General features: G+C 40.5%; 1 protein-coding gene across 2 annotated transcripts; it reads right to left on the reverse strand.

Annotated features, from left to right (window-relative positions):
* Nucleotides 1-27413, reverse strand: LOC147887308 (MADS-box transcription factor 23-like). Of its 2 annotated transcripts, none has more exons than XM_087394724.1 (8): nucleotides 26952-27413; nucleotides 20195-20273; nucleotides 1434-1495; nucleotides 1199-1298; nucleotides 1060-1101; nucleotides 908-949; nucleotides 681-779; nucleotides 1-458 (listed from the first exon to the last, which is right to left on the reverse strand). In XM_087394724.1, the coding sequence occupies exons 1-8, from the start codon at nucleotides 27242-27244 to the stop codon at nucleotides 456-458; spliced, it is 720 nt and encodes a 239-aa protein (XP_087250850.1). In that variant the 5' UTR covers nucleotides 27245-27413; the 3' UTR covers nucleotides 1-455. The 2 variants fall into 2 exon arrangements, with proteins under 2 accessions (XP_087250850.1, XP_087250849.1); XM_087394723.1 differs by having other exon boundaries at nucleotides 1-473.
* Between the last annotated feature and the right edge of the window lie 301 nt (nucleotides 27414-27714).

Below are 27714 nucleotides of genomic sequence, written 5' to 3' on the forward strand. Positions count from 1 at the left end.
TTTTGCTATACTAGTAACAAGACACAAAAAACATATTTCAATTTTAGCCTTTCAAGTGCCAAAGATGTATATAGTTGTACCAATATCACACTTTGTCGATTACATGCAATAAGTCTTCAACATTGAAGCACTTTAAGAGATTTCGTATTCATTTATTGTTACTGTTATCGAAGACCTTCATTCGAAGTACCTTTGAAATTTTCATGTACCAAGTGCATCCCTACCATGACCTAAGTGCAAATATCCTTGGACTAATTTTCAAGTTTAAAATACAAGAAATTTTCATGAGCCACATTGCAATGTGCAAGTATCTGAATAAGTAAAAGAGATAAATAAAGGAAATGAGAGATACCTTTGGGAATCACTTGCCAACATGAGCAAGACAATTAGTTCCAAGCCTCCTTTCTAATTCTTTTCTTCACTCTAATCTTTCTTGCTTTCTGTAAATCTTTTCTTCACTGGAACACAGGTCTCTGTTCTTCCCAAAAGAAGAAGAAGAAGAAGAAGACTGAATACGTGAGAAGCCTCAAATCCACAACAGATAATACGGATGCTAAGCTGCTAGCAGCTAGGATGGCTTAGCTGCATTCTATGCACCAGGCATTTTAGCATCTCACATCAGAAGCTGGCGAAAGAACAGAGAGACACAGAGACAGAGAGAGAAAGGCGTGTGGGAAAACCTGAGATGTGGAATTAACACCGAGCTTTAAAATTGTTTCCGTGACCAGCTTTGTGCTCGTTTCATCTTGTTGCACAGTTGCCCCTGGCTTTGAGAAAACCTTTGGAGTTGAGCACAAACAAGCTCAACTTTAGCATCTTACACCCCCTCCCACAAAGAACGAATTAGAGAGCAAGGCTTATGCAAAATTCAAGAATCTTATGCAGCTCGTTAAGATCACCGCCTTACCTTAGTCCTTAGCATCTCGTTTTCTTGCAGAAGCACCTTTTCCTGAGCAGTACGCCAAAAAGGGTGAATCAAATGAACAAACAACCCAAGCAATCACCTTCTCTAACAAGTGATCGTTGCTGTAAGCAACGAAAAAACAAGCTGGTCCGCACCGTTTCGCGAAGCTTCTCACGTTGTTGCAACAGCAATTGAGTCTGCCAAACAACTCATTAGCTGAATATGGATGACGGACACGAGCTTAAGTTAGAAGCTTTTTCATTCAGCGTCGGAGTGGGAGTCAAATCGGGTTACCTTCCTCGCCTCAACTCGATTTAGTGCAATTGCTAGTCGGCTCTGTAACAATTCTAGATCCTGTGCTGTCAATCCTTGCAAACATTCGCCCCTCATGTGACTGCAGCATTACCAACGAAGTCAGCTTGGTACGTATGCTGCGATTTGGTTTTACCAATGTGCAGCAGATCAACCAAAGGAAAGAGGAAGAGCAATTAAAATGGGCGATGGCAAAATCGTTGTTCGTCGTGATCACCTTTGGGCTTCGAGCATGAGAGTAAGCTGATCCTTCATTCCCATAGCCTGCTGTCTCCAGTACTGCGTGAAGATTGTTGTGAGATAGAGAGCTCCCCAGAAAGAAAGAGGGAGGACTTGTGAATAGCATTTGAGACAATCCAAGCCTTTGTATAATGCAATGGCTCTTTGTATAATAGCATTTAATACAAACCCACAACGAGGGAGGACTCGTGAATAGCATTTGAGACAAACCAAGCCTTTCTATAATGCCATGGCTCTTTGACTTAATCACATGCAAAAGATTGAGGAAACCTCACATACTTTTTTTTTAGTGAAAAGAGGAAACATCACGTTGCCTCTGGCCTATGCTCACAGGCAGCATAGGAGGTATCCTTCTCGCAGGAGAATCGAATGCGGGCAGCAGCTCAAGTGGACCAGCACCCAAACTGTCTCAGCTGCCGCCTCCGACGCTCCATACTTTTTCTTCTTTCTCACATTCACCAGTAGCCAAACTCGGACATAATACCGAATAGAGTACAATTGCACTGCTAATTTTCCCACAACCACTCACTGACAACTCACCCACACAACAAATCCTATCCCCAAGCACACACCGCCAAAAAAAAATCACGCACACGTTCTCACACAATGAAACCCTAACAGAGAGACAGAGAGACACAGAGAGACAGAGAGAGATGAACCTAGGAACATGCCCAAACTTATCCTCTAAAACACAACATAGTGTGCAGTTTCAATCTCATGGCAGTCACTCACAAGGTTGAAAGCCTTAAACTTCATCACACATAGCAAAGATGTCATGAGCGCCCAACGGTGAATCATATCCACACCCCCTCACATACTTAAGCATCCATTTATACAAAGGTCTTCATACTAAGTTTTTGTCTGTAATCAGAGGTGAAGGGTAGACTCAGCTCTGACAAATTCTAGCATTGAAGGAGAAGGCTAATAAAAAAGCAATCACATTCTCTTCATTCAAGCTATAACTATTTGTGAAGACCATCCAATTTCATTTTACTCTCTTCCAATCGAACATTTCTCAGCAAAAAATGCTTAGAAAAACTAGATGATGGCATATTATTAGAAGAGATAAGGGAGACAACAAAACACTCTCAATGAATTCTACAATAATATTAGTATGGAGGTTGATGTCATTAAGACAAAGGCGATGGCAATAGATACAAGGGATAATGATAATCTATAAATGGAAAACATGCATGGAGATGCATTTTGGTAGACAAGTTTCCAAATAAAAATCTAATTAGCACCCCATGGGTTTATTAGGATCGAAACAAATTTGGGTTTCTTGTACTTGGAATAGGAGGTATTGGGAAATCCAAATCGATGATTCATAAGGCCAATAGATGTTTAACTAGTGTCAAACCTTCAAAAAGCTTGGTACCACTTTTTCTCATCCAGTGGTCTTCCCCATTGTTATTTTTTATCTTCCTATTGGGGATTTAAATATTTCAACCCGTACCACTCAAGTAATCGCATAACACATCACTTTTAATGAGCTCCCTTCTTCTATTGTACTCTTGCCACTTGTTCCTACACCTTCAATTTGGTGTCTTGCTTACCATTTTGATGAGTGTGTTAGTGTTTATATATTTGTCTTTTGTTTATGTTTCTAATTATTTAGATAAGCTACCAAGTAGGTCACCTTACACCTAATCATGGTGTGCAAGGGAAGCAGACAATGCTTGTAACATCAAATTGTTAAAAGGCTTAACAAAGATTGCGAGGAATGGATAGAACGGTTGTGGAGGATGAAGCAATGTCAAAATGGCAATGAAACACAAAATTAAAACCAGTGGAGAAAATGACAATTCCTAGAATGTCATCTCCTATATTAGCAGGCCCTTAAAGCTAGAGCTTCAAGCTATCAAGGAGAGGATGACAAAAAGCGGTATCCAAATTGGTGGAAGCATTTTGAGAAGCAATTATAGGTTATTCAAAAGAGTACAAGGCCTACATTCAAAAGAGTACATGGCTTAATTTTGTATTTGAGGAATGAATTGGTGTCAACTTTACCAATGCCCTTCATGCTCAAAAGATAGAGCTTTGTAACCTAAGAGATAGCCTACTCGAGGTGGAAGGTTCAAAGCACAAACAACAATGAATAGAGCGAAGTATATGAACATCTAGGAACTTACCCATGAAAAGAAGAAATATAAAGAGAGAGAGAGAGGGAGAGAGAACTTCAAGCAATTCTCTTTAAGTAGAGCTATGGAGTCACTTTGCCAAAGGCCTATCAATGCATATTGCATATTGTATGGACCTTGACTGTGCCATGTTATTCCACATAGTAGCTAGTTGGCTCATGTCCCATTAATGACGTGACACAAGGCTTGGGATTTTGGCTTCACGTTCTCTATTGCTCTGCCACATCAACAAGTGCCACGTCAGCCTTATCTGACACGTCACTCAGATATCACCCCGTGAGGCTGCCATGTCACCCCTGCCAGCTCAACTGCCACGTCATTTACCATGTCATCTGCCACATCATCTGGACACATCATCATTGCCACATCATCTGGCCACATCACCTATGCCACATCATCTGCCATGTCAGCATTGCCATGTCAACTACCACGTCACCTTTGCTTACATCATCATCTACCACATCATCAGTGCCACGTGGCACACTGACCCTTTGCAAGCACACACAGTGCTCCATAGTCGTTGCATGTGACCACTCCTGCCACCTCAGCACAGGGCTCCATAGGCACACCTCTTGCTAGGCACAGTGCCATTTGTGCTCTAGCATCATAAGGTTAGAAGGTTTGAAAATTGGGACTAAATTAGAGGCCCCGCCTTACATGAGGTTTTCTTAATTATTTTTACATGGGAGAATATTATTGTTTATCAAATTCGAGAGAGAAAACCCTTACAATGTAAAAGTTCTATAAAGTGGCATTAAAAGAACTCACTTGTGAAATGCCTCCTATAGGGTTATGACTTATCAAGGACTGCATAAATTTACATGTATGCCAAAAAAAAGGATCTCATATGTATACTTTGAGACTCAACTACATTGAAATATTAGCCTTTAGGAATCAAGAAGACAATAAGGCAATACTTATCACACTTTGAATCCTACAAAACATTACAAGCAAATATTAGTCAAACAGATTTTTATGGACTTATGAAGTTTACCTAAAACAATTTAAATCTTAGTTTTACAAGAAAACAGACATGAGAAAGATGCCTAAGACTTATGAAGTTTACCTAAAACAATTTAAATCTTAGTTTTACAAGAAAACAGACATGAGAAAGATGCCTAGGACTTATGAAGTTTACCTAAAACAATTTAAATCTTAGTTTTACAAGAAAACAGACATGAGAAAGATGCCTAAATTGTGAGCAAAATCTTGTTCTTATCGATTTTGTGCACAAAAGACCATACAATAATTACATCCTTCCTTCATAAAAGAATATACAACAATTACATCCTTCCTATGTAAGGTAGCATGTGCATCATGCATCATGTTCAAACTTTGTCATGGCTTATCTCAAATAAATCTTGCTTATCAAGCATAAATTGGGTGGCAAGATCTCTTGCATTAGCTTTTCAATCATTGGGATATTCAACTTTTGGTTTCCATGTAGCTTGCTAAGGGGCATAAATGAATGCTTAGGAGGGGCAACAAGACGTGAGAGGTAGTACTTGCAATCAAGAAACAATAAAGATATCAATTTTTTGGAAGACATTACTCTATAAACCCCTTGATGCAAACTACTTAAAAGATGTTTTGATCTACATAGCTATACATGTGTGCATACATGTGAAGCAAGATAGGCATCTTGGCCATTAGCTTCTGCATTAGATGACTTTTGGTCAAGGCTGGTGATTGATGCAAGGTCATTTACCATGGTGCCTGCACTTGAATAGTGAGCTAGAGATACATGCTTAGATTCTCCAACATGGTATGAAACCCCTTGCTTTATGGAGAGCGACTCCAATTCAATTTTGCTATATTCAAGTAAGATTTGCAGTGATGCAAAGCTTGGTTGATAGACTTTACAAGAAATCTATAGATGCATCCATGGGATCTCATTTGCCTACCCCTAATTTCAATATTTGATTGGACTACCTATCCTATCTAAAAGATTAAAAAATACAGGGACAAAAGGTGGGAAAGCCTTATGAGAGATTCCTACTGATGTTGAGCCAAGACCCAGATGTGTTAGATAGGTCATAAAAGCAACACAAGTCAAAAGACAAGGATACTAAGGCACTATCCATGATCATCAACCCAACTTCGAATTTGGTATTTTTGCACATTCAATTGGTATAGACCTGGAAGATATTGAAAGATTTGTACTCAACAAACTAAAGCATCTTGAACAGCTACACTCTAAATCAATTATTTATAATAGTATTGGGTGAGATCATTGGCCTAGACTGAGTGTGAGGCCTAGAAGATATCTATCGATGTGTGTGACACAGCTCAATAGTTACACTCCAGAACTAGTTTCCCATGCATGCTAGTGGAGCTAACCTAGCCCCACTAGTAGCAGGCAAGTCTCACAATCCCGTGCAGGGCCAAGGCTGGGTGAGCATGCTAGCTAGCATTGCAGCTCCAGCCCAGCATCCCAAAATTTGAGGATTCTGGCTCAGGGTTGCAATGCCCAAACACTCTCATTTGCCCAAAATGCTCAGACTTCATGCCATTGGATGATACAACCTGTAGATTTATGAGATAATGCTTTCATTACATGCAATGGAAGAAAGCCAGTCTTCATGGGCCTGGCTTTTACATTGCTCGGGTGAGCGCTAGCAACCTCATGGGGAAGCGCTCTTATGATGACCCTGGGAAAGATCAATTGGCGGTAGGTTGGTCCAGAAAGTTATAGCCACCCTCTTTATAATCAAGCTTCCATGCAACTTCAATGGACTGCTGACTGCTTTGACAGCTAAAGAACGGAAGTTTTTGTGGAGGTCTGTCCTATGTTACTTAAAATTTCTAGGACAAAGGTGGCGACGAGAATACTCTTCCAGTAATGGGAAGGGCAAGCCTGGTCAGGGTAAGCCAAATAGAAAGGTTTTTCAGGTGGTGGATAATGGGAGCGAGAAAAGGAAAAAATGCCACTATTTGGTCAGCCTGGACACCTAGAGCGAGTAAAGTTAATACGATAGTCGACGAGTATACTTGGTGGTTACAACCAAGTAGTCCCTAGATTTTTGGATTCAGTGATTCAAGTATCACTGTGATATGTCCGACATACAGACGATCCAGATTCCAAGATGGAGGACAGCATATATTGCGCATATCATGCTGAGAGAACAAAGCTACAGTCATCGAAGGGAAAGACAACGAGGAAGGCCAGCTTCAGGCGGAGACGGGAGTGTGAGGTAGTTGAAGACACAGATGGACATGACTCATAAGGGGTCTGGTAGGTAATTCAATAAGGTAAACGGCTTGATGGCAGGCAAAATGAGGTAGTTGAAGACACAGATGGACATGACCCATAAGGGGTCTGGTAGGTACTTCAATGAGGTACACGGCTTGATGGCAGGCAAAATGGTGAACCGGGGTATCCTTTCTCTACATGGGTTGTGTTGATTCCAATCGAATGCTTTGGTTGCAAGGTAGAGGGTGAAAGCCTTCGTGACAAAAGGAGGGGAGTTTTCAAGATAGAAGCATTGGGACTATCTGCTTGTCTCTTGAAGATGCCGATGTCATGGACTCTGTGAAGATGGTGATGCTGACTACTGCAGGTGACAGGGACAAATTTTCCAGGTGGATAAAGAGCAGGATGCTGAACAGGGATAGGAGAGGATCATCGGTTACCTTGGCAAGCTCAGACTTGAATGGAGCTTGATGAGAGCTTTGTTCCTGAGCAGTTCCAGAGCCCATTGTTGAGCAGATATCTACATGGTCTGTTCGTTGATGAAGGCTGCAAATGGAGCTTGAGGTGGAGTGGGTTGAAAGAGGCCCAGGATGCTTGGTACTTGACTAGACTTGTGTATTCTTAGTATGTGAGCGGGACGACTAGATGAACTATTGGTGCCTGGGTATCTTGAACACTCGCGTTGTTCTTGATATTGCCTCTAGCTCGTTGGAAGGGGATGTTGGAGGTCAACTTCCCACCTGAGGCTCCGGCCCCATATGAGAGGGAGGTTGTCATGTGGCAAGCAAGAGATCTTCCCTTCTTGTGTTTGGTTGAGACCCACCTAGGTTGTCATGTGGGCAGCAAAAGATCTTCCCTTCTTGTGTTTGGTTGGGACCCCAGGATAGTCCATACAGGACTGCCATGGTGATGCCCTTCTCTGGGACTGCACATGGACCTATATGGTGCAGGCTGGGGAGGATACCCCGAAAAGGCATGTATCGAGCATCAGGTCGCCAGATCTGGCTAGTTTCCCACACTGGCGCTGGCAGCACACTGGGTCAGCTAGTAAGCCACTCAGCCCTAATCTGGGTCGACAGTGCTATAAAAGGTTCTCATTGGGGTGGAATTTGGTAGACTACTGTGTTGGAGAACTACTCTGAAGCAGTGAATGGAATGCAAGGGCACTTCTGAGTCCTTCGTGCACCAACAGACTGTTGACAGCAACTCGGAGTGCGTATATAATGACTAGCGTTGAGCAGCAAGAGACCTTGGGCAGATAGAGTCCTACAAAAAGGCACGTGACAGTAGGGACTTGGGAGTTCCATAGCAGAAGGTGCAGCATAAATCGGGGAAAATGCTCGAGGGAAAATGAGTGGTCTTCAAGTCCACCTCACCATCTCACCAAAAGCCGTTCAGAATCTATCTAGATGAAGTGCGAATGGAGCTTGGAGGAACGGTTTACCATAGTCATCCGAAAATCTTAAGTATTTGCCAATCATCTCTAATCGTACTCATAAGCATTGCATTACCATTCTTTAATCATCTCTAATCGTGCTCATAAGCAAGGGTGTTGAAATATTTTGGAATGAAAAATATGTTGTTGTATTAGATCTACATGGCCATTGGCCCCGTCATAGCCCTTTCGAGACATCCTTGTAATTGCCTACCTTAGTCAAGTCACATACTTTAATGTTTTCTTCAATAGAAGTGCTTACTGCTCATTTGGTTCTTGCGGAGATGAAGCCAACTTTTTCCCCTGATTATAATCTCCACATGGATGCTTTTCTGGCCAATCTTCAGTGCCTGGTTCTACCTCATGAAGCTTTACTGTTGCAACAGTCTCTCTCTAAGGTTGAGATTAGATACACGGTTATGTCTATGGCCAAGGGCAAAGCACCTAGCCTTTGGATGGAATTCCCATTGATTTTTGGCCTGCCCCCTGGGTAGCCTTAGCAACGCTTCAAATTAGGCATTTTTAGAATTTTGGAAGTGCATTTCTCCTATTGGACAATATGTTGACTCTTCTTCATTGGACTTGAATGCAGACTTTAAAGTGGTTGAGTCTCTCTCTCTCTCTCTCTCTCTCTCTCTCCCTTCTTTATCTCCTCAAGTCTTCTTACACACCATCTCCACCTTTTCTCCCTCCCCCCCCTCAAACCACCCCCCCCTCCTTCTCTCTCTCTCTCTCTCTCTCTCCTTTTTATCTCCTGGAGTCTTCCTCCACACCATTTTCTTTTTGTTTGCTTTTTTTATCTTGGGCAGGCCTTATGAATGATTAAATATCATTCACCTTGTTATCAACATATTCGGAGATTTGTGATTTTGATATTTCTGACATGATCAACTATTGGTGTCAAGTAAATTGTCTAGTAGTTTAAACACACGTGTTGTAAAACTTCGACCCAAGAACCAAAATAGGTTTCTTCCTAGCCACTGGAGGCCTCTTACAATACTCAACTGTGCTGGCCAAAGCTATGGCCATTTAGTTTATTCTTGCCAAAGTTGTTCATCCCAGGCATTACATGTTTCTTCAAGGTAGGAACATTCATGATGCTATCCTTAATGTATTGTTAGTGACTAATCATGCAATAACGTAGAATGACAGATTCGTTATGCTCCATCTAGACCTTGAAAAAACTTACGTAAGGTAAGCTGGGACTGTGTCTTAAAAACATTAAAGAGACTAGGATTCGGTGTGAGTTTTTGTAGGTGACCCATACACTTTGCACTAATGCATATGCTAAGTTGTTACTATTACCAAAGGTTCCCTCAATAGCACTCTATTCGGCAGGGATGCTTCCTAGCTCCTTTTCTCTTTAGCATTACCATTGATCCACTTTGTGTCAGCTAGATTATTATCAAGATTTGGATCTCATTAAGGGTCTTTCAATGCCCAATGGTTTACATTTCTACTCTAATTTCTTTACAGATGATCACACAAGCATGCTTGTTGGCTCTGAAAAACATGGTTAAAACGGTTGATGATTTTGTAGTAATCTTTGATTTTAAGATCAATGAGTCTAAAACCACTGCTTTGTGGATAGGATGGAATAATCCCCTTGATTGGACGTGTAGGTTCAATTTCAAACGGTATCATGCAGGCCACGTTTTGAGACATCTTGGATGCCTGGTAGATATATGTGTCTCTCAAGGATAAATTTCAGTGATGTGTGCAGAAACTCAAAGAGAAGTTTGACATATGGAAGGGAAGAAGTTGTCCTTTCCGGGGACGTTCGTTATTGCCAAACACATTATGTTTTCATTTGCAGTTTATTTTTCCCTTTTCTAGTATTTCATTGAAAAAAGTAGATGGTCTCAGTCATGACTTTATAATCAATGGCATGCCTTTTTTTGGGAATTGGTTGTCACAACTTCACTGGGTGGAGGTCTTGGAAGGATATGAAGGATAAATGTGAATCCTTATGTACCAAGTGATGTTAGGACTAGGTTGCAATCAATCATGGGAAAAGCTTGCCACGCATTGGATATGCAATAATGGAATACATGGGATTAACGGTTTGTGGTAGGATATAGTGTTATCCAATATCCAAATTAAGATTCCTCAATCTAAATTAGATTTGAAAAATCAAGACTGACAAATGCTTGTAGGCTATTTAAGATCCCTTTATGGTGATAGCTCTTTGGGTAGGTCAATTCGGTTGTCCAATTGGGCCCTATAAGATGGCCCTCCCCCGATATCCAAGGATAGTTAGAAGTATTCTTTTATTTCAAGATGCTTAAGATCATGGTTTGACAGTTGATTCAATCCATGTAACCAAAAAGCAAGTTTCTAGCATGCGAAACATGCAGAAACGTTTCTAGATCAAACGTTTTATTGAAACAAGTGAAACTGTTAAGACTAGCTATCTTATTTCTACTGCAGATCACGGGAGTAGCACCATGAATATCCTCCCAGCCAAATCTTGCTGCAGCTAACGAGCAGACAGAGAAATTCCGATAAAAAAACCATACGTGAAATCCTTCTCTTCTCTCTCTAGCCTCAACAAGCCCCAACTCCCTAGATAGATCTAGATGCCACATGTCATCCATATAGGGCCTTCCTAATGCAACATTTCACCCCTCTCTTGGGATGCATTAAATCCTTTGCCCCTAGGCACAATCTTTGCATTAGGCCCTTGGCCTTAGATCTACCTAGTCTGGTGCTATCAGCCCTCACCTAGGACCTTGACATTAATTCCCTCCCGATCATTTACATGAAGCGCAAACAAATATATTACAAAGATAGATCCTTTAAGGGAAATGTCGACTGATTCTTCCGAGGTCATGCTACCTCGGCTAGAGCGTAACATTCCTTCCCTCTTCAGACATCAGCGTCCTCGATGATAAAATCTGGGAACACTCTCCGCAACTGATATATGGATTCCCAGGTAGCTTCGGATAGAGGCTGACCATGCCATGCAACCAACACCGTGGGTATCTTCCGATTTCGTATTTGCATTGTTTCTCGGTCCAGGATTCTTGTTGGTTTACGCCTCGCAATATCCTCTATCTCCTGAAACAAAACCACACCTTCGATTAGTGAGTCACCTGTATGTAAAAATTTCTTTAAGCGCGAAACATGAAAAACCGGGTGCACCTTACACCCCTGTGGCAATTCTAATTTATAGGCTACCTTGCCTATTCTCTTTAGAATTAACCACGGCCCACAGTATCGAGGTGATAACTTAGCACACTCTCCTGAAGTCAACGACTTCGAGTGCGAAGGAACTCTGAGAAAAACTTTTTCTCCTTCCTTAAATACTCTTATAGACCGGTTTTCATCCCCGCATACACCTTGGCTCTATCCATAGCCTGGCGGATATTAGCTCTCGCAAGTGCTAGCATCTCCCGCATCTGAACTACAAAGTTCGTAGTACTAGGCACTTTCTGAGGTACTCCAACTATAGTTGGATTTGCTGGTCTATAACCATAGTTCAACTCAAACGGACTGAACCCGGTAGATGAATGTTTTCTATCATTGTAAGCAAACTCCAACAATGGCAACCACTTGTTCCACGTATGTTGCCTCAATGACACATATGCTCTCAGCATATCCTCTAAAGTCTGGTTGACTCTCTCCGTCTGACCATCCGTCTCAGGATGATCCCCACTACTCATTCCCAACTCAGTCCTCAGTGTCTCAAATACCGCTGTCCAAAAATGACCGGTAAATCTGACATCTCTGTTTGACACTATGGATCTAGGTAATCCATGCAGACGAAATATATGTCTAATGAACAAATCCGCCACTTGCGGGGCACTAACAGACTCTCTAGTCGGAATGAAGTGAGTCATCTTGGTTAGACGATCAACCACCACAAGGATAGAATCATACCCTCCTTGTGTCGTAGGCAGCCCTACAATAAAGTCCATGGAAATGCTCTCCCACTTACTTAGTGGTATCTCCAAGGGCTGTAAAAGTCCGGGTGGCTTCACCCGCTCGGCCTTGCTTACCTGACACAAGAAACACCGTGTCACATATTCATGAATATGCTTTTTCATCTTTGGCCAAAAGAAATCTCGCTTCACGAGATCATATGTCTTCTCAACTCCTGGGTGTCCCGCACACGGGCTATCATGGCACTGTCGAATGACTCTCTGCCTGAGATCATTCTGACTAGGTACTACAACCTTGCCATTTCTTTCTAGCATACCATCCCTTATGGTATATCTTGCATAAGTTTGGCCTTTCCTAGATACTTTTCATTTTCCCCGGGTTTTAACACATGAGCTTTAGGCCATAAGCTCTGGACAAACTCGTCCACTTTTTGAGTTTCTCTAATCTCGGTCATTAGAGCACTCTCTAATACCGTGAAACTCAGGTTGTGCATAATGCGAGACAATGCATCAGCAACCTTATTATCTTTTCCTCTTCGGTACCGAATCGTTAAATTAAACTCCTGCATGAGCTCTGCCCACCTAGCTTGGCGGCCCCTCAAGTCAGGCTGTTTACAAAAATGTTTCAGAGTATCATGATCCACATCCACATAAAACTCTGAACCATACAAATAATGCCTCCATGTTTTCAAAGCATGGATAATAGCATACAACTCCAATTCATGAGTTGGCCAATTCCTTTGAGAGGGAGAAAGCTTCTTGCTTTCAAAGGCTACTGGCCTTCCCTCTTGAAGGAGAACTGCTCCTACCTTAATGCCACTTGCATCGGTTTCTAGGAACAACGGTTTCTGGGGATCAACTATTTTTAACACCGGTCCTATGACCACAGCTTGTTTTATGGTGTTAAAACTTTCTTGTTGATTCTGTCCCCAAATAAAAGGTACTTTATCTGAGGTCAGATCAGTCAATGGCGATACTATTCCGGAATATCCTTTGATATGCCTTCTATAAAACTGGACAAATCCCAAGAATGATCGCAACGCGGTCAAACTCTGAGGGATTGGCCAAGTCAGTATCACAGCCACTTTCTTCGGATCCATTTCTACCCCCTGTGGAGTAATTATGAACCCTAAATATTCAAGCCTAACCATACACAGTATAGTTTTCTTTTTATTTACATAAAGACTGGCTTTCCTCAAAGTACTAAACACTACTCTTAAGTGTTCACGATGCTCAGTAATACTTTTACTGAATATCAGGATATCGTCAATAAAATGTACTACAAACTTTCCGATATACGGACGTAGTAAATCGTTCATAAGCATGACGAATGTAGCCGGAGCATTGGTAAGTCCAAAAGGCATTACCAAAAACTCATAGTGACCAAACCTGCTTCTGAAAGCGGTTTTATGCACATCCTCGGCTCTAATCCGGATCTGATGGTAGCCACACTTAAGATCTATCTTGCTGAAAATCACGGCTCCATGTAATGCATTTAGCAAATCATCAATCCGAGCCATCGGATACCTGTGCTTAACAGTGATATTATTCAATGCTCTGTAATCTATACAGAGGCGAAACGTATCATCCTTTTTCTTCTTTAATATCACTGGCGAAGCAAAAGGTGAGAAACTTGGTTGAATCTGCCCCACCTTGAGGTATTCTTCCAGTTGTCTATGCACCTCCGCCTCTTCAGTAAAACTCATTCTATAGGGAGGTCTATTTATAGGTTTTGCCCCCGGGATCAGCTCAATCTTATGCTGAACATTCCGCTCTGGAGGTAACCCATAAGGTAGTTCATCCCTAAAACATTCAGAGAACTCCTCTGTTATAAGATTAGCCAGCTTGGCCATCTCACCACTTTGCGTAACATCAGTGCTAGCCGAAGAATCATCAACCGGCTCTATCGATGCTGTGCAAAGGAATAAAAACTCTACTTGAGCTTTTCGGATTTCCATCACGGAAACCAACGGTCCCTGAGGTATACCTCGCAAGACATAAAGCGCATCATTCATCTTGAATTGATATACGTGCTTTTTCCAATCAATGGCTGGATTCTTCCTAGAATGCCACGCCATACCCAGGGCTATATCTGCATGAGCAAGCTTGGTCATTTCAAAATCAAGCTTCTTAGCATAGTCCTGAATACGAAGCTCCAACTAGGTAATCCTTTGGTCCCATACTTCAGTTGAACTTCCATCTGCCATCCTAACTGTATACCCATAGTCAGATGGACTTGTCTTTAATTTCAGCCTCTTCACGAGCTTGGAGTTAATCGCATTGTGAGTTGACGCCGAGTCAAACAACACAATGACATCATGATTGGCCACTTGCCCTTTCATTTTAATTAACTCCGTATCATTAAAGGCTATATACCCCGTTGCTGCGGGCTTAGATAGGATGTTATCAGGTGCACTCGTCACTAGCTTAGCAACAGACACACATAACAAACAAGGTACTAACCTCTGAGAAGATCCCGCTAGCTGAATCTGCATCTCTTCCGCTCTGGGACTTCCCTCCATCTCCATGTCGCACTCTGAGATCACCATCTCAGCCATCCGACGATCTTTGTTATGTGGACAATCCTTCCACTGATGAGGCTGAAGGCAACCAAAACATAAGCCTTCTCTCCTCGCTTTTTTCCTTTGTTCTGGATTCAAGGGAGACTTGGACCAAGCCTAGGCTGCCATTGGGGTTACTTTCCTTTTCACTCCAATGGTGGTACTTGGTTTAGGAGTTTCAGCCGGTTTCGCCTGCTTGGCTTGACCACTCGGTTGAGAACCACTCCCTCTACTAGTCCATTTCTTCTTAAACCCAGATTTCTTCGGATATCCATACTAGGTTCCGACCTGTGCAAACCCACTTGGCTTGCTGTCCTTGGCATCCTCATAGTTCAGGGCTATAGCTATTGCATCATCTAACGTGTTCGCGTACTTAGCTCGAACTTCCATTTTTATTCGATCATTCAATCCAAATATGAAATCTTTCACTTGGATTGATTGAGGCAGGGGTTCATCAACCTTCATTACACTCTCTCGAAACTTATCAGTGTACTCTGCCACCAATAAATTTCTCTGACGAAGATTCCTATATTGATCCCAAGCTCGGGATGCTTCGTCAGGAGGTAAGAAGTGTTTCCTGAACTCTCTTTTAAACTCCTCCCAGGTAGTGGATGCTATACCATCTTTTTGTTGTTTAATCCACCACCGATCCGCTGCCTCACTAAACATGTGGGTGGCCTCACGGATCTTCTTGATGTCATTTCTGATTTCACAAATGGCGAACGCCTCGTCCCATTTGTGTAACCAGGTCTCAATGACATCAGAGCTACGGTCGTTCATCCGACCAGAGTACTTTCCCGGTCTGTAATTGGCAATATTTGGCACTTTAGCCTTCCTAGGCTCGACCGTATGGACACTAGACTCCGGTTCCATTGGAGCCTTTCCCTTCTCCTCTCGAGAAGATCTGGCAGACATACTCTGTGTCGCTCTCCTAAGTTCAAACTGCCCTGCATTGGCCTGTAATTGCTGCACTAACAACTATTGCAAGGCATCCTCCAGCAATGCAATCCTGCCAGATAAAGTATGAGCTACTGGGCGCGACACCTGCTGGGTCGGCCGGACTCCTGATTCACCAGGGTCCCTCTTGGAAGCCCCCTCGGGGGGTCCACCTTACATAAGCTAGCTATACAACGTGCGTTCGAAAGGTATTTAAAAAACCCCTCTGTAACCACATTTTATCTATTTTATATACCCCTACTGTGAATTTTTGCATCAATAATTATATCTCTTCAATAAATTTAAAATTTGAGAATCTTATATTTTTTGCCCTCCTCTAGTACATTTCAGTGTAAGTTGAAACAGACACTACTTATGAGAAATTGTATTGTATAATTGAATAAAAACCTTTAATTTGTATGTCGTGGAGATGCATGCGTTACACTCATACTAGTACCGAATAGAACATATTTTCAACTTTTGATCTTTTCAATTCTCAAAATCTCATGTATTTACTCCACCTTATCCAATTTTGTTTCCCTTGCATGCTCCCAAACTATCACCAGCTACTAGAGATTTGCATGAAGTAATGTGAATTGAACCATGAATGAAATGGTACAAACTTATAAGAAGATGGCCCAAACTTTAACCTTATGTTGATCTAATGGGAGTTTTTATATCAAATATGATGCATGTAGTAGCATTATGTTCATTCGAAATGTAGATAATCACAATTAATACATAGGTAGAGATAAATTCTTGCTAATTTGCTAGATAAAGAACTCATTTCCTATATAGGAATTGTAGAACCTACTTCATTCTCCTTATAGGAACTCACATTTCCTAGACAACAATATACATGGGCTATATAGGAAATGCAATTCTGTACACAACAAACTTGAAATTCACACCATTCTCCAGATAGGAACTCACATTTCCTAGATAGCAATATACGTGGGCTATATAGGAAACACAATTTCCTACCTAGCAAACTTGAAATCCACTTCATATTCCATATAGGGACGTATATTTCCTAGACAAGACTATATAGGTTATCAAATTCCCTATATAAGAAAGAAAAAAGCTTCATTCTCTATATAAGGACTCGCATTTCCTAGATAGCTATATAGAAAATACAATTCTCTATAGAAAGAGAATAAAATGAGTAATTCTATCTAGTAAAAATCCATGAATTTCCTAGTTTGGTAAGAGTTCACTGTATAGAGATTGGTCAAAAGTTTCTTGTGTATCTACTTATCATGACTGCGAGGGCTAGTCAACACAGTAAAACTTTGAGCTACCCATCAACAAATTGTGAATGCTCTTACACATCATCCTAGATGAGACAATATTTAAAAAATAACTTTTAATTTGAATTTGAGAATAAATACACCCTATTAATTTAAAAACGGTGTATAAAATTACCCCTGCTATAAATATATTTCTGTAAGTCTTGAGAATTAAAATACCCCTCATTTTGAACTCTCATAGTATACTTACATTTCCCAGATGGACCCCCCCGAGGAAGCCCCTTCTTCTGCTTCCATTTAGTTCAATGGGTGCTTTGCTTTGTTTTGTTTTGTTTTGATTTTTTTTTTTTAAAAACACCGCTAGAATGCTGTATTTACAAGCTAACACAATTCAGTGTACTAACAGTCTGACACAATTCCCTATACTAGGGAATTCCTGCAATCCCACATTCACACTGATCATGCATTTAACACAGGCATATATCTCAGATGGCGCTTTTCCCTATCCTAGGGAAGCTCCTGCAAACTGACTCAAACTGTAGCACATAGGCATATGCACAGGCATGATCTGTCCCTGCTACAACATCAAAGCCTCATGCAGGCTGATTGCTCTCAAGATCCTATCTATGAAAGTAGAGCATCACCCGACTAAATCAAGGAGAAAAAAAAACAACACGAAACTAATGGAGGTCGAAGAGAGCTCCCTGGTCATCAACGGTTTTGTCACCTCCCTCTTGGTTCCATGCAATTCTAGCCAACAGTCTCTCGCACTCCTGCGACCAGTCTGCAATCACAGCTGATGTACAAGCTGCGGGCCACCAGCCTGTTCTGTGTTGCCTTTTCGCTCCCAACGGTGTTAGGCTGATGGTTTGACGCTCGTCCAGTTTGTCCGTCGACTAGCGCTCTGTGTTGATCTGGCACCGTCACGAACTATCAAATGTTAGGCACTCTTTCTCTTTGTCTGTCGGGCTATTCAAGCCAAATGGTCTCCCCGCTCACGAGCTCCTGCTGTCCGTCGTCACGGGCAATCAACATCGAAGGGCCTCCTTTCCGTTGTAGTTACGAGAGCGTCATCGATCACTAGCATCGTCAGTAACTTCGTCGTCACGTCGCAGCGTCGTTGCGGTCAGCCCGTCGCCTCGCTACCTATGCTCCAGGCCTACTGTCCGCTCCAACTATGCCCCACTTTCCGTCGCAATCACGCTCCTAGCACCTTCCCTTGGGCTTTCCGTTGATCTGCGTCAGTCACAGACTATCAACATCGAAGGTTCTTTTTCCACCGGAGGCCACGAATAATCGTCACCCCACAGCAAAGTCCTGATAGCGGTGCAGGAGGACCACCACTAGCGACCCGTCGTCACGGGTAGCCCCCTCCAAGTTCTTCGTCACCCGTTATCATCGATCCCCTCTGTCCATCACGTGAAGGTCTAATTCCTTGCCTATCCGTCGTGCAGTCCCCTCCAATTCGTAGCCTTGGGCTCTGATACCAAATGTTAAGACTAGCTATCTTATTTCTACTGCAGATCATGGGAGCAGCACCATGAATATCCTCCCAGCCAAATCTTGCTGAAGCTAACGAGTAGACAGACAAATTCCGATCAAAAAAACCATACGTGAAATCCTTCTCTTCTCTCTCTAGCCTCAACAAGCCCCAACTCCCTAGATAGATCTAGATGCCACATGTCTTCCATATAGGGCCTTCCTAATGCAACATTTCACCCCTCTCTTGGGATGCATTCAATCCTTTGCCCCTAGGCACAATCTTTGCATTAGGCCCTTGGCCTTAGATCTACCTAGTCTGGTGCTATCAGCCCTCACCTAGGACCTTGACATTAATTCCCTCCCGATCATTTACATGAAGCGCAAACAAATATATTACAAAGATAGATCCTTTAAGGGAAATGTCGACTGATTCTTCCGAGGTCATGCTACCTCGGCTAGAGCATAATAGAAACGCCCTAGTACAGGTTGAGAGTGTTCAATTTGTATATGTGTATTTGAGAGCTCTTTTTAGAGAGAGGGAGAGAATCTAAAGATAATTATTTATGTTTTATATATCATTCATATAAAATACATTTAAAAACCCATTTCTAGAAGAAACACCTAGCAAAATCTAGAAACATTCTAGAAATGTTTCTTATGACACTGGATTCAATTGCATCTCGGTTTTAGCTTTCAACCTTTGAAAGAAGAATGTTGTAGTTGCTTATGAGCCAAATTAAAGATGATTAGCGAATTAGAAAGTGGTTTAGATTCTCAGATGACTATAAGGGCTTCATGCTCAGCACTAGTAAACCTTTGCATAACTTACGATAGGGTAGGCATGGACTTTGTCTTAAAAATGATGGAAAGATTCAGTGTGTTCTCTACCTATGTGTGTTTGCACCTTTGAAGCGAGATAGGTGGTGTGGAGTATCATCATCCGCCTTACATGACTTGGTGATCAAGGTTGGTGATTGATGCAAGGTCACTCTTGTTCTAACATGGTGTTTGAGATTGAGTTATGAGCTAGAGATACATGCTTAGATTCTCCAAAACATCTAACACATGCACGCACCCACGGACGCACACCCTCGTGCACGCGCACACACACATATGTAAAAACAGATGCACGTTGAACTTTGGGCAAATGGAGACACCAGGTACCATGAAACTGCTTTTGAGTAGCGATAGTTGTGGGGTTCGGTGAGACATTCCTCCCTACTAGTTAGCCAAAGTTCCATTCTACTCTAGCTATGTATAAAATTTGGATTGGATTTGTAGCAACTATAGCCAAGTAGTAGTCATGAATAGATCACCCATAGATCATAGCCAAGTAGCAGTCATGAATAGATCAAAACTCTGTGGAGAAGCATGGTGACAAGATAGAGACAACAAGATGAACAATGAAGCTTGTTTATTCATTGAGAGAGTGTCATTATATAGATACTGGTTACATCCAACATCATAGGTAACATAGTTGCACGAAACGGCCGTTTCGTGGCAGGAAACAAAAATGACGTTTCTTCATTTCTTGAAGAAACGCCGTTTCGTAAAACCTGTTTTTGACATAGGTATCAAAGAAAATGTGAAGGAGAGAAACTTAAACGATTCAACCTTCCACGTCACCTAACAAAGTCTCTTCTTTCCATGCAACGTGCAAGTTCAAGCCCTCATACACATCCCATGCTCGAGCAAGTTGCATCTTGCCCTTTTAATTGTGCACCAACATGTATGCTAGATAGGACTAAGTACTTGTTTCAATTCCTTCTACAAAATCAAAAGTACCTTTCAATCTAGAAAAATAAAAAGTAACAAATTATAGAATTGGTCATTGAATAAATGTGTCTTATATTTACCTCAATATCTTGCCTTGAATTTCCATGTTGTTGCAATCCTCCTCCATACTTTTGATATATCTGGATGATCCTCCCCATGCTAACAAAGGAAATGCTACAACTTAAGGAAATCTCTCTCTTTCTCTCTCTCTCTCTCTCTCTCTCTCTAAAGTAGACTAAGTGAATAGCCAATAGTCGATGATTTAAGACGATGTCTTGAAGTCGGGGGAGTCACTCATAAATATGTAAGCATAGCACGTGTTTGAACAAAAGGGACTTTAAATCTAACTTTTTTGCATTTTTTACATACAAAAGGATACCACTTAAATGGGGTATTCCCAGATTGAATAGAAAAGGGTGTGTTCTATTCATGAAAAATTCACAAATAAGGGAGTTTTGAATTCGGCTTGAATGCACATGAGATAGGGGATACATATAGTGAACCCCCTGAGGTCATGAAAACCCAAATTTGAGATGCACTCATGTTTTTGTATAGTTTAGTTGGGTTTTAGTCGCGAAATTTTGAGACATGGCCTCAATTATCCTTCTACGTAGCCATAAAACATGGATTCCTACATTTGCTAATTGTGGAATCATATTTGTATCAGTATGTGGGTCATGTTGATTATTTCTAGAGGAATCTTAAACTCCCTTATTGATTTCCTCTTATTTTTATATGTATATTCAAATAATTCAATGCATTGGTGTACTTCTATCATCTACATCATGGTTAAATGACTCATGTGAGCAACCACTAAATATATGCATAGATTCTTTATGTGTACACCATATCCCTTAAAGTCTAATATTGGATGAATTATCACATAATGAAAGGATGAAATTACATATAAGGCTACTACATTAATTTCCCATGAGGTGTAGTTGGAGAATAAATAATAGCATCCACCAGAGTGCTATAGGATAATGCTTGTAGACATTTCAATGTAATCCACATAAAGAAAAATACAATTTCATTATCATTTTTAAACTTGCTGAATCATTCCAACCGTGTAAAGTAGCTGGTTCCTTATTTTAAAAAGGTTCCATTTTTGCAAAGCATTATAGACATATGAAGATCTTCATCCTTGAGGAAATTTCAATGTAATCCACACTCAGAAAAATATAATTTCATTATCATTTCTTAAACTTCTTGAATCATTGCAACTGTGTAAAACTAGGTGCTCCTTGAATCATTCCAACCATGTAAAACTAGGTGGTTCATTATTGTAACAAAGATACATGTTCATAACAATTATTGGTATATGTACATCCTTCTTTAAATCAACACAAATATCTAGATTCCCAAATTGACTACGCTTCTCCAATTATTCTCATGCAAGTAGTGCCACATGGGATTTAATAACCAAACTTATGAGAAGCCATATGATATGCAAAGACAAGGGACACAAATCTAGTAGAAAAGAAAGATTAAAAAATGGTAGAATGTACATGTCCATAATTAGTTCACACGCTTCTGCAATCAGAGAAACACAATTGTATGCACTTAAAATAGAGCCAATTGTACACATACAAAATAGATGTCTTTACGATAACAATTAAATATGGAATCATTGAGCTATTAGTGTCAATGATTCAGATGAAATTAAGTTTAGCAATTCATACTACAATACACAGAATATTGTGAGAGTGTACATTGTTAGAGAAACAATGTGGGATTATGATGGTGAAGCTTGAGGCATAATGTATACTGTATGAACACTTTCCATTTTGCTTGCTTCTTCTCAACAAGATAATTTTGCTTGGTTTTCAAACACTAGTCCTTTTAATCTTACATGCCTTGCTTTGGTGCTTGCTTTGTTGCATTAATTTATATGAACCAAATATTTTCTTTGGAAATTGGTTGAAAAGGAGTTGCAAAGATAATGCTCCCACACAACATAAAGGTATTAGGTCTGTCATCTAAATAGAATTAATTAATTGATTGATTTTACTGATATTATTGTGGTTGTTGTTGTTGTTGTCATTGTTTGGGGAGTAATATTATTCCTTGTCATAGAAGTCCTCTGTTGCAATTGGTTTGATCATGAATGGAGGTATACATGATACACCACAATTATGTAGTGCAAATCATGCAATTGCGATATACATGGTATATCGCAATTATGAATTGTAAATTTAAATATCTTAGCCAAGTGCTTTTTTATTTCATGAATACTCCCACTGATAGAAATAGCGACAATGTGCAAATCAATGTATCCTATGTTTGATTAAACCCTATTCATTTTACAAGTATTATTAAATCAAATACATAAAGAGAATACCATAAAAGATGGAATTATAGAAAGAAAGATTACTTGAAAGCTAGATGAGAAAAAGATATGAAGGATTCTTTGGATGAAAATCATGTGCAATACTAAGTGTATTTGATGAAAAGAAATGCAACCAATTGCTATCTTTCTTAACACAACACAATAAAAGCATTTACATGTGTTGATTTCATCATTAGCCAATATTTGGATTGATAGATTATGCAATTGTGCTACTTAAGGTTAATCCGTTGTTCACTATGAGACAAAGGGAAGAAGAAGAAAATATGCTAAAAGAACTTTGGAAAAAGGTAGATATAAATTCAATCTTTCATAGGATATCAGAAAGAGTTTCAAGCATACAACTTATGATATAATTTAAAACCCTTATTTTACCCAAAGAGGTAGTCATAGGTGATGACATTGAGATTAAGACTTTAAACAATTGGAGTGCTTGCTCAATCAACTCCGTCCACAATGATAGCATAGAGTAAAGGAAATATTAATGATAGTAAAACAAGTTTACTGATGGATGCGTCAATTTTATGAGCAAAAGCCTATGAGTAGGTTTATCTGAGTGTGTTTTTCAAGAGATTTAAAAAATAGTATTTCTTTAGGAAACATGGTATTTTCACTTTTATTTTATACAAACTAGTCACTCATTCATTTTTACATAACATAAATCTTCTTATTCATAGACATCCGTTTGCACCCTTGTTATTACCTTAAAAAAGTTTTAAAGAAACATCCCTCATAATCACTCTCAATGTAATAATATTATACATATGGAAATATCTTTCTAGTGTTTTTATAGTATTAATAACAAGATATTTATGGACATGTTTTTAAAGAAATTTAAATTACTATAAACAAGTATTAACTTGGGCTTAAATATCACTTTCATAAAATACATGTAATATTTAATACTATATATGCAAGATTTTCCAAAATCTAACCTCATCGATGTGCTCAAATGGGGCTTTCCGATCAATTTGAGTGGCTGAATGACTATATTTGGACATTGGGTGTGAAAGTTATGTCACTTTTAAAAGTACTGTCCAAAGTAGTTTTGCCAGCGAAACTACCTTGGAAGACTACTTCAAAGGAGTTTCGCTAGCGAAACTACCTTGATGACTTGCTTCAATGAGTTTTCTTTGGAGAAGCCCTTTCATGAAGATAGGTTGAGAGAGGTTTTTCAATATCACCCCCTATTAAGTAAAAGTTGTTAAGAAGGATCATAAGGGAATTTTCATGGAGAAGTCTACTCTACATGTGGGTTTCTTCAAAAGCCATCCCATTCTGTTCTCACCATTCCCAAAGATTCACATAAAGATTCGTGTATAAAATAGGCATTGCTACAATACTTTGCATATTTCTAAGTGAAACTATGTTTACTTCCCATCCATTTTTGCCATATTTTTACATAGTTGGAAGCTTTTTTTTTCCTTCACTCTGACACTCGGAAGATTTTGCTCGGAAAATGCTCATCCCCTTTACTGATTATCAATCCAGTACAACAGTCAAATTCTTAAATCAAAAGATTGATGAGGGATTAAAAAGAACATGAAATATGTGTATATGAGTGATTTAACTTGGCAAAAGTTTTGGTATTTGATGACCCAACATCATTTCAAGAACTTACAAACACACAAAATGGCAAGAAGTGTAGAAATCAATGCTCCACATGAAACTATGCGGGTACTAGCTAGCTCTAATTTGTAAGCTAGGTACCTGCTAGAATTCACTTTCTATCACCCTTGTATTTGCCCAGCATATGGCCTATATCCTCTATTGTTTCCAACACACCATATAAGCTTCTTCATAGAAGCACATACCCGAGAAGCGACTGCTATCTATTATGATGGCTTGCAATAATGCAACTTTACCCTCTCTCTCTCTCTCTCTCTCTCTCTCTCTCTCTCTCTCTCTCTCTCATGATTGGCCACACTGGCCAAGATCTATGGATTAATACTAGAGAGATCGACCAACTCTTACGTAGAAGCACATGGGCAACGAGCTTTGGGATAGACAATTTCCAAAGGTAACATTACACCCTTGACCAGATCTTTATGCTTTAAGCCATCATTGAGGAGGCAAGATCAAGATCCCAAAAAGTGAGCAGAAAGTCTATGCCTACTTTTTAGACTTTAGGAAGGCCTTTGACACAGTCACACGAGCCCACATGATTAGGAGACTCCAAGAGATGCGGATCCCAACAGGACATAATCTAGGGGATGATGAACCTATATGAGGCAGTGAGACGGAGAGTACGGGCCACTAGAGGCCTATCAGATTGGATTGAGAGCACAATCAAAGTGAAGCAAGGATGCCCCCTCTCACCGAAACTCTTTGGGGCTCTACATTTATACGATCACTACTTCTATTGATTGACTAGGAGAGGAGGGATCCTTGCTGGCTGGCCGGATGATACAAATACTACTATACGTAGATGACATAGTTCTCATTTCATAGGCCTGTAGAGACAACTGGAGGCCCTAGAGGAGTTTTGCATAGAGGGAGACCTGACACTCAACCTTGACAAGACCAAGGTTATGATCTTCAACACCTCATGAGTAGTACTTCATCAACATAGCTTCACTTACCGAGGGGAGCAGGTTGAGATCATGTAGTCATACACGTATCCAGAGGTAGTCTTCATGGGACCAATTTTAGCAATGACTCATGCAGCCAAAGGACAACTTAGAGACAACTCACATGTGGGCAAGGAGCTCTGGCTAGATTAGAGAGACAATTCTTTCATCTAGGACCATCGGATCAGATAGCAAAGGTGACAATACCATAGAAGACATATCAAGCACATTGACACGTCGTCAACTTCTATGCATTCGAGTCAGCCTCGGGACATAGTGGAGTAGCGGAGTAGGAGATATTTTTCAAGGGAAATATTTCAAAACCCTACTCTGTATAGGTCCTATTGTATTTTTGTTTCTTTATGATTCAAGTTTAATTTTTTAATTTTGTGTTGAACACCCCCTTCTTATATATGTCTCTGTAAATTTACGACATTAAAATACCGTTGTTTGAACCCACATTCAACGGTTATAATTTTTTAGATGCACCCTATGGGGATCTTACCAATGGTCACCAATTAGTTCATGACCCACATGGTTCAAGAGTAACTAGCTCTTTCGTCAGCCCTCAAGTGAGTTATAAGATATGCAAGTTCCCAACTAGCTAATCTATCTTTATAAGATTTGGTTTCATTTCTAAAATCTAGCTAGAACTTATTCATGCCCACATGACTTTGTGCATGCCTTGGATCTTCCAAATCATCACCAACCAATTGGTAGAGAATACCAAGCTAGCAAAGAACCCACACCCTTCATAACTCAAGTGAAAATTTTAAAAGTAGCTAGCTCTTCAATTCCTTAAGCACACTCACTATTTGGCCCTCTTAAGGGACTAATAGCTCATATGAGTAAAGTGCATCACAAAGCATGTGGGTTAGTCTCTCGTTAGTGTATGTGTTGGCTTCTTAGACATGTGGCAAATCAAAGTCAATTTTGAGGAAATCTCAAAACTAGGACCTAGCATTGGCCATTGACTTCTTTCATTCGATTCTTTCATAGTAAGAAACTTTAAGTCCAAACACAAATTCTAGTAGGTACCCCCTCATTACATCCTTGAAATTTCTTACATTACATTTTCTCATAGTTTTGAGAATCGTATACTATTAAGAAATCCTCAAAACAAAGATTGGAAAATATAACTATCTTATAAGCAATTAGTTGCTTTTAGCCTAGCTTAAATTATATTGGAAAACTTCATTGAAGACATATAAAGGCTGCAATGTTTAGCAAGATTTAGGCAATATGGATTGAAATTCAAAAGAGGATATCTATGTATCTTTAAGAGAGCATCAGCTTTGTTTGGGATTAGGAAAATATAACAATTACATGTACATTTACAGCGAATTTCATAATTACATTTTGACAATGAAGGTACAAAAGGTGATGTAGCTTGATCGCATTTACTGTTGTCTCGCAAAGCTAGTGCAATAAAAACTTAATATTCAATTTATTTCTAAAGAGTCACTCTAATTCTTAATAAATGGTAGAAATTATCAATATATTTCATTCGTTTGCCAAAGATAATTGTTAGGACAACCTTCTATTTTTCTTGGTCGTTTCCAATTGTGTAAATGCTATATAGGGGTGTTCCCTGAGGAATACAAACGTAATGCTAGTGATAAAAGCAATATTTCTTTTCGGTTGCACCCACTTACAAGGACTTATAGGATGCATAAGCTTAGGTGGAGCTCCATTCATGAGGAAACTATAAAAGAAGGAAATGCCCCCTGGAAACTGATAGGCTCCTTTGGTATCAAACATTTTCCTACGAGTGTAGATATTGAAAGGATTTCATCAAACGTCATTTAAATTCAAAAATATTATTCACATCTTCATTTTGTATTGCCTTCATCAGCATAAAGTTTAACTGACCATGGCCAGGCTGATACTAGCAACTGATACAGGATGCGAAATTCGTACCTGGAGCTTGCAAACTCGGAAAGTCTTCCCGTGTTGGAGAAGACAATGAGAGCCACCTCAGCGTCGCACAGGACAGACAACTCGTAAGCCTTCTTCAGCAAGCCGCTCCTTCGCTTGGAGAACGTAACCTGCCTGCTGCTGGTGTTCTCGATCCTCCGGATCTGTATTCTCCCGCGGCTGATGGAGGATCCCTTCTGTACGTGCTGCTGAGGAGGGTCCTTGTTCTGATGGGTGATGTCGTGGGGGCGAGCTGGAGCAACAGCGTCATGGAGGGGGAGGGAAAGGGTGGACATGGTGTAGGAGAAGAGGGGAAAAGGAAACGATGGAGCGAATGGGTGATGATATCTTCAAAGGAGAGGGAAGACTGAGCAAGTGAAGATGGAAGGGGAGAAGAAGGATGAGGAAGACGATGATGATCGTGGTTTTAGAATACCAGTCGTGGGCGGCTTTTAGCGGTTTCCTTTACTCCATCGTACTTCTCTCGAAAACCACCAAACCGCCCCTCCACCCCACAATCTATCCATGAATCATGTCACCTTGCCACATGCTCCACCCCAACCGCCTGCAGGAGCCACTCCGGTTCGGTGGCGGTTTGATGAGGGACGTCGGACACTAGTGGGAATTGAAAAGGACTGACGTGCGCTCTCCTTTGAGCTACTTTGCCCACAGCTTGTGGAGTAGGAGCTCCGAGGATCTGTTTGGCCACCGTTGTTGCCACATGTGGGAGATGTCGCCTTCTTGCGCCTAGGTGCGCACACCTCAA

The sequence above is a fragment of the Dipteris shenzhenensis genome, chromosome 23 (assembly GCF_047967505.1).
Source record: "Dipteris shenzhenensis isolate YYH24624 ecotype China chromosome 23, Dip_SZ_1.0, whole genome shotgun sequence".
Lineage (NCBI taxonomy): Eukaryota > Viridiplantae > Streptophyta > Polypodiopsida > Gleicheniales > Dipteridaceae > Dipteris > Dipteris shenzhenensis.